A 7,907-nucleotide genomic window follows, 5' to 3' on the forward strand; every position below is an offset into this window, starting at 1 on the left:
CGGTGGGGTTTAAGAGGGGGAAAACGAGCAGGGGCGCACCCGCGCCATAGGGCGGCGCACCCGCACCTAGGGGGTGCGCGGCCGCACCTACCTCGTGCTTGCCCGCACCTCCCTGGGTATGAACTTCTCCTGTCTTTTTTCTATTTTTAAGTGCGCACAACGGTGGGCACACAATTTATGATGATGATAAACACTAACATAGGCAGTAGCAAAACCTCATTTTAGTGGGTTTAAAACTAGAATTTCATGAACCCACCATAAAAACCCACCAATCTCCATACTTACACATTTTTCCAACTCATGAATTTGGACATTTCTACCTCAAAATTGGCACCAAAATTGTTGGATATCAAATCAAAACCACCTACAACACAAAAGAAAACAAGATTAAAAGAGAATAAAGGCATCAAAGGAAAAAGAAAAGAAATCAAAGAAAAATGAGAAAAGGGTTAGAAACTCGGGTTGCCTCCCGGTAAGCGCTTGTTTTACGTCATTAGCTTGACATTCTCCACCCTTCAAGGTGGATCATAGAGAGTCATATCATGAATGACCCCAACAAAAAAATCCCTCATAGTAACGCTTAAGCCTATGACCGTTGACCTTGAAAGTCCTTGAGAGGTCCAAAGGAGAAATTTCAATAGCACCATTCGGGAAGACCTCTTGAACAACAAATGGACCGGTCCAACGGGACATCAACTTTCCGGGAAAAAGTCTCATTCTCGAATTGTAAAAGGAGCACCTTATCTCTGGGATTGAACTCCTTCTTCTCAATGAGCTTATAATGCACCTCTTTGGCTCTAGCTTTATACAAACTAGCACTATCATAAGCATCCAAACGAAGCTCTTCCAATTCATGGAGATCTAACCAACGTTGCTCACCCGCACTTGCCAAATCAAAATTGATCTTTTTTATAGCCCAATGAGTACGATGCTCAAGCTCAACCGGGAGATGGCAAGATTTACCATAAACTAAGCGGTAAGGAGTGGTACCAATAGGAGTTTTAAAGGCCGTTCTATATGCCCACAAGGCATCATCAAGCTTATTTGACCAATCCATCCTATTTCTTGCAACCGTCTTCTCAAGTATCAACTTTATTTGACGATTGGACACCTCAACTCGCCCGCTAGTTTGAGGATGGTAAGGGAGCCCAAAACGTTGGTTTACCCCATGTTTCTTCAACATCTTCCGGAAAGCACTATGCACAAAATGAGACCCATTGTCACTTATAACCGCCTTGGGAATGCCAAACCTTGGGAAGATTATCTTTTTAAACAACTTCATTACCACCTTATGGTCATTTTTTGGAGAAGCAATGGCTTCAACCCATTTTGACACATAATCAACGGCAACAAGAATTTATTGATTCCCATATGAAGAAGGAAAAGGACCCATGAAATCTATTCCCCAAACATCGAAAATTTCCAACTCAAGGATGGGTTGTTGGGGCATCTCATTTCTCCTTGAAATGTTCCCGGTCCTTTGGCATCGGTCACAAATTTTAACAAATTCCCAAGTGTTCTTAAAGAGATTTGGCCACCATAATCCGCATTGAAGCACCTTAGATGCCGTTCTAGAAACACCCATATGTCTACCACTAGAATCCGAGTGGCACATCTTCAACACATTTGGTATTTCCTCATTTGGCACACATCGACGTAACAAATCATCAACACCTCTCTTATACAAAATCAGCTCATCCCAAACATAGTGCCTAGCTTCTCTCTTAAGCTTCTTTCTACGATTCTTGGAAAAAGAAGGAGGAAACTCCCCGCAAGCAAGGTAATTAACCAAATCGGCAAATCATGGGAGTTCCTTCACATTTATAGAATACAAGAAGTCGTCCAACATTCTATCTTCAATAGGGGACCCATCATCTTGGACTTGAAAATCCTCAAGTCTAGATAAATGGTCCGCAACCACATTTTCCGCTCATTTCTTGTCTCGAATCTCAACATCAAAAGATTGGAGTTCAAGAACCCAACTAATTAACCTTGGCTTAGATTCCTTTTTCCGAAATAGGTATTTTAAATCCGCATGATCGGTGAACACAATAGTCTTGGACCCCAACAAGTAACAACGAAAACTTTCAAAGGAATGAACAATTGCTAAGAACTCCTTTTCCGTTGTTGTGTAATTCCTTTGAGCACCATTGAGGGTCTTCGACATGTAACAGATGACATGGAGCTTCTTATCAACCCTTTGACCCAACACACCCCCAATAGTCGTATCACTAGCATCACACATAAGCTCGAAAGGCAAATCCCACCTAGGGGCTTGGACAATGGGAGTGGAAGTTAAAGCTTTGTTCAATTTGTTGAATGCCTCCAAACAATTGTCATCAAACACAAAATCAACATCTTTTTAGAGAAGGTCATTGAGGGGCTTGGCAATGAGTGAGAAATCCTTCATGAATCTTCTATAGAAGCCCGCATGCCCCAAAAATGATCTCACTCCCTTTACATTCACCGGGGGTGGAAGCTTCTCAATAACCTCGATCTTGGCCTTATCCACTCCTTTTCCTTTATGAGAGATTTTGTGTCCAAGCACTATTCCTTCCTCCACCATGAAGTGGCATTTTTCCCAATTCAACACTAAGTTCACTTTCTCACACCTTGCTAAGCATTTTCCAAGATTCTCAAGGCAATCCTCAAACGAAACCCCGGCCTCCTACGGAAAAATCGTCCATAAAAACCTCCACTTCTTCCTCCAACATATCTTCAAAAATGCTCATCATGCATCTTTAGAAAGTAGCGGAAGCATTGCAAAGACCAAACGACATTCTCCTATAGGCAAAGGTCCCATAAGGGCATGTGAACGTTGTCTTCTCTTGATCATCGGGGTGAATTGGGATTTAGAAAAATCCCGAGTAACCATCAAGGAAGCAATAAAACTTGTTCCTTGTTAGTCTCTCAAGCACTTTATCAATGAATGGAAGGGGAAAGTGATCCTTCTTGGTTGATGTGTTTAGACGTCTATAGTCTATACACATACGCCAACCAGTGACCGTCCTAGTCGGAATGAGCTCACCTTTCTCATTCTTGACTACGGTCATACCCCCCTTCTTTGGAACTACATGAACGGAAGAGACCCACCTAGAACTCGAGATGGGGAATATGATCCCCGCATCCAAAAGCTTGGTGATCTCCTTCTTCAATACCTCCCCCATTTGGGGATGTAGCTTACGTTGTCGTTCAATAGAGATAAGGGTGCCTTCCTCAAGCGTTATATGATGCGTACACAAAGTGGGGCTTATACCCTTGAGATCATCAAAGGTATAGCCCAAAGCACCTTTGTGCTTTCTCAAAACATCACATAGTGCTTGAGCTTGGCTCTTACTCAAGGATGCACTAACAATTACGGGATAAGTAGAATTTGGGCCTAAGAATTCATACCTAAGGTGTGATGGTAGAGGTTTGAGCTCTACCATAGGCACACCTTTACCTTCTTTGGTCGAGGCCACTTGCAAAGCATCTTGACTTGAGATCCCCATGCAAATTTGTTCATCACATCCTTCAATGCTTCCATCAAGCAAATCTTCATACAATTTCACTTCCTTGCTAGCAGCACCTATCTTCTCTTTGTTCAACAAAACACACTCAAGAGGATCATTAGATGTGAGCAAGTGCTCATGCATGGATTGCACAATATTATCAAGAACTTCAACACTCACGCAATTATCAAAAGAAGAAGAGGGATATTTCATACCTTCATTCAAATCAAACTCAACTACCTCATCTCCTATCTTAAGAGGTATCTTAGCACTCTTGACGTCAATCATAGCCCCCTATGTAGCAAGGAATGGTCTACCTAAGATGATAGGGATAGTAGCATCTTCATCCATATCCAACACCACAAAATCTACCGGAATGATAAATTTCCCCACCCTCAAGGAAACATCTTCTACCTTACCCTTTGGGATCTTGATCAACCTATCGTCTAATTGCAATGTAATATTCGAAGGTAAAAGTTCCCCTAGCTCTAGCCTTTGATAGGTCGAATATGGCATAAGGCTAACACTAGCTCCCAAGTCACATAAGGCGTTATCAATTTGAATCTTATTAATAGCACGAGGGATAGAGAAATTTCCAGGATCCTTCAACTTAGGTGGCATCTTATTCATTAGGATCGCACTACAATTCTCGGTTAGGGTAACCGTTTCTGCCATATCATGTGTCCTCTTTCCACTAAAAATTTCTGTAAGGAACTTAGCATAGTTTGGCATTTGTTCTACCACATCGGTGAAAGTAAGAGTAAGATGAAGTTGCTTAAGCATTGCTATGAATTTCCCAAATTTCTCATCCAATTTGTGCCTATTATACTTTTAGGGATAAGGGAGCTTGGGCTTGTAAAGTTCTTTCTCTTTCTCTTTCACTCTTTTGGGCTCTTGCTAGTACTCTCTCTAGCATCACTCTTCTTAGGTACTCCACTCTCAAGGACCCTACCGCTCCTAGTAACAATTGCATCCATAGGGTTCTTAGAATCTAAGCTCAATGAAGTCAAAAAAGAAGAATTCTTAAATTCCTTAAAATCACTAGCCAATTGAGAAAGTCGGTTTCCTAACTCCTTATTTTGAGTCAACATGTCATTAAACTTCTCATCATTCACGGCCATGTAGGATCCTAGCAAATTGGCTTGTTTCTCAAAAACCTCTTCCAAGAAACTCCTAGAAGAAAATGGTTGATCATGGAAATTATCACTTGGGCCTTGAGTATTTGGAATGGATCCAAGTGGGGTACCTCTTTGAACATTAGGTTAAAATTTCCCCTACTTTGATTATTCCAATTACCCCTAGCTTGATTTTGGCCATGATGTTGACTATGGTTACCATAACCTTGGTTATGATTCCCATGCCCTCGGCCATGACTTTGACCATTATAAACATGATTGTCATAGCTACCACGAATCTCTTGGACTCCATGATTTCTACAACCACCACTTTGATTATAATTATCATAATTCTCTTGGTTGTGATTGTGACAATTCCTATTTCCAACATTTCTTTGAACCTCAAATCTAGGTTCAAAATTATGATTATCAACATAATTCACATGCTCATTTTCAATTCCATCACATTCATCACAAGGAACATTGGGGCACATAGAAGCATCATGATCATTCATTCTACATAAATCACAAGGCCAACATTCTCTAATCATGCAACAAGACGAAGGAAAAGTGTTAGGGTAAGAAGGTGTACCTCTTTCCTTATTTTGGGAGGGAAGAATCGAAGCTTGCGAAGGAGGACTCTCAAGCTTGGCCTTGAGGGATACAACCTTTTTCCTTAAATCCGAAATTAGAGTGGTCAAATCGTTGATTGCATTGAGTTGTTCGATAGAGCACCCCTTGCTAGTTGGCTCTTTCTCCACCTCTTTCCAATTCATATAATGTCTCACCACTTCATCTATTGCATCCACCACTTCTTCTTCCGTTTTGTTCATTATTGGGCCTCCAGCTCCAGCATCTAAGCTTGCTCTTCCTTGAGAACTCAACCCACCATGGAAGATTTGTATAATTTGGTAGGTAGGAATCCCATGATGTTGACACTCTCGTTGATATTCCTTATACCTCTCCAATGCTTCATAGAGACTCTCATTAAGCCCTTGCTTGAAACTTTGGATCAAAGCTCTAGATTCCACCGTTTTCTTTTGTGGGAAAAAGCGAAATAAGAAAGCCTTGGTAACTTCATCCCATGTCCTTAGGGACCTTGGTTTGACCTCCTTATCCAACCACTCTAAAGCTCTTCCAATGAGAGAGAAGGGAAACAACTTGAGCCTTATATACTCTTGAGCAACTCCGGCTACCACAATTGTATTGCAATACTTCTTAAAATCCTTGAGATGATTGAGAGGATTTTCACTTTATGTACCACCGATTTGTTTCCTCTCGATCAAGGTAATCATAGCCGGTTTGATTTCAAAATCGTTATCCGGAACCAACAATGGAACAATCCCACTCTCATACTTGTAAGCACCCGGAGTGCCCAACTCCTTCAATGTCACTCTATGAGCTTCTCCCATGTTCACTTGCACACACAATCTCAAACAAAATTATTAGTAACACGGCTACAAATGTAGCCTAAAGGAAAATCTTTTGTGTTTTTAAATAAGATGGAATAGACTCAACAACAATACAAAATCACAACACCATTCCCCGGCAACGGCGCCACTTTGGCGTGGGTCGGAACTAGGTCGTTGAAACTAACCCTACTCTAGGCCAAACAAAATTTATAATCTCTCAACAAACCCTTATACAAGTATAATGGTAAGTCGAGGGTCGAAACACTAAAGAATGGAGGGCGATCTTATATTGTCAAGTTAAGATATTCCGGAAAGGTGAGGTAAGGGTGTGAATCCTAAACAACTAAAAAAGCTAGGTTAGGACAAATGTAATAAACACTAAGGCTCGGGATCCACATATACTTGTAACGGATTCCGTTAATTGGGAAAAGTTAACTAAGTCGAGTGATGCGAGGGAAAACCAATCATGCAACCAAAAGAGCATATCAAGCTATTTTCCTAGAGGTCTAACTAGCGTCAACTACGATAAACTCAAGCTAGGAATGTCACAAGACACCTCAATCGTTAAATGTAAGCCACAAATCAATGGTCCGTATCAATGTGAACCTACAATACAATCTAGTGTGAATAACTAGGGTGATCAAGCCTAAATCAAACACACACATGCACATAATCAATTAACCAATTTAATCTCATCATCAACACCATCAATTTCCCCAAATTAACATCAATCCATTACTCATATATGCTTCACCATTACCCTAGCAATCAAACTACTCACAATCCATAGAAATCAAGATCAAACCACAGCTAAACAACAAATTCATCATGATCAAATTAAACAAACTAAAATCAAATCACAAATCAATCAAACTTCAATCAAACTTGAACATACAACAAAACAATTGAAATCAAACTAAAGATCAAACTAAAGATTGAATTAAAGAAAAGGAACCCTTACAAACTTGATCAAAGATCAAAGGAAATGGAGAAATCTTCAATCATCAACAATCCACCATGAAATTCTCTCACTAAAATCTAGAGTTTCTCTCTCTAAAAATCTCTCTAATTTGATCTAAAAGTAATTCTAATTCTATTCTATTCATTCTCTCTCTAAAAATAGAAGGAAAAACTATATATAGTAAAACTTACAAGATAAAAGTTAGTTAGATCGTCCAAAAGAAACCCCGGAAGGTGCGGTTGCAACAAGTGAGAGGCGCGGCCGCGAGAAAAGGGGTACGGAACAGGGGCCCTGGCAAGCGCCCCCGCGCCACCCAGGTGCGCGGCCGCACCTAGCAGCAGGGGAGCTCCTTCTTCTTCGTCCTAGCTCATCCTCGTGTGCTCGTCTTGGTGATGATGATGAACACTAAGGTAGGAAATCTTGAAGTGGCTATTTTGGTGGGTTCATGACAAAGATGATGCCCCCACCGCATGCATACACCGATCTCATGAACTTGCTCCTTGCATTCCTTTAAACTTGAGTTCTAAATGACAAGCGAGAGGCATCCAAAATGATGAGAAATATGAGAGGAAGGCTCGGGAATCCTTGGAAAACGATCATAACTTGAAAATACATGAAAACAAGCAAATAAAAGGGAAAAAGACCGAATAAACAAAGAAATGCACAAAGAAAGAAAACTAATTAAGGAAAGAACAAACTAAAGAAATAAAGAACAAAACTAAGGAAAACTAAAGAAAAGAGCTATAAAAGAGCATGAAAAACATCCTAAAAGAAGCCAAATGAGTGCCATAAATGACACTCATTAGTGCATATTCTTATTATCTCCTTTCAAAGACTGACAGATTATGTCTGCACCACAGCCGTTCATAGTAGAGCTCCCGTCTACACACACTTTCCAAACCTGATCAAGGTTGTCTGAAGCAACCGG

The 7,907-nt window shown here is 40.6% G+C and overlaps 1 protein-coding gene and 1 non-coding gene across 2 annotated transcripts; one reads left to right on the top strand and one right to left on the bottom strand.

Moving 5' to 3' along the window:
- Positions 1 to 281: 281 nt before the first annotated feature.
- Positions 282 to 4,223, bottom strand: LOC145642962 (uncharacterized). The gene is made up of 3 exons (XM_081694119.1): positions 3,906 to 4,223; positions 3,707 to 3,785; positions 282 to 364 (listed from the first exon to the last, which is right to left on the bottom strand). The coding sequence occupies exons 1-3, from the start codon at positions 4,221 to 4,223 to the stop codon at positions 282 to 284; spliced, it is 480 nt and encodes a 159-aa protein (XP_081550245.1).
- Positions 4,224 to 5,527: 1,304 nt separating this feature from the next.
- LOC145557076 (small nucleolar RNA R71) lies at positions 5,528 to 5,633 on the top strand. Its single transcript, XR_014092152.1, has one exon. It is a non-coding gene; the product is annotated as a small nucleolar RNA R71 (small nucleolar RNA).
- The last annotated feature ends 2,274 nt before the right edge of the window (positions 5,634 to 7,907 follow it).

This window comes from Chenopodium album, chromosome 8 (assembly GCF_948465745.1).
Source record: "Chenopodium album chromosome 8, dcCheAlbu1.1, whole genome shotgun sequence".
NCBI classification, from domain to species: Eukaryota; Viridiplantae; Streptophyta; class Magnoliopsida; order Caryophyllales; family Amaranthaceae; genus Chenopodium; species Chenopodium album.

Bases quoted from the DNA above. Each gene is read 5' to 3' on its own strand.
- LOC145642962 (XM_081694119.1), bottom strand. From the start codon at position 4,223: ATGCCAAACTATGCTAAGTTCCTTACAGAAATTTTTAGTGGAAAGAGG. The intron at 3,786-3,905 runs GTAGAAGATGTT...CTTGCTACATAG, and splicing joins TCAAGATCCCAAAGGGTAAG to GGGGCTATGATTGACGTCAA. The intron at 365-3,706 runs GTATGAAATATC...TTTGTGTTGTAG, and splicing joins TGAGTTTGATTTGAATGAAG to GTGGTTTTGATTTGATATCC.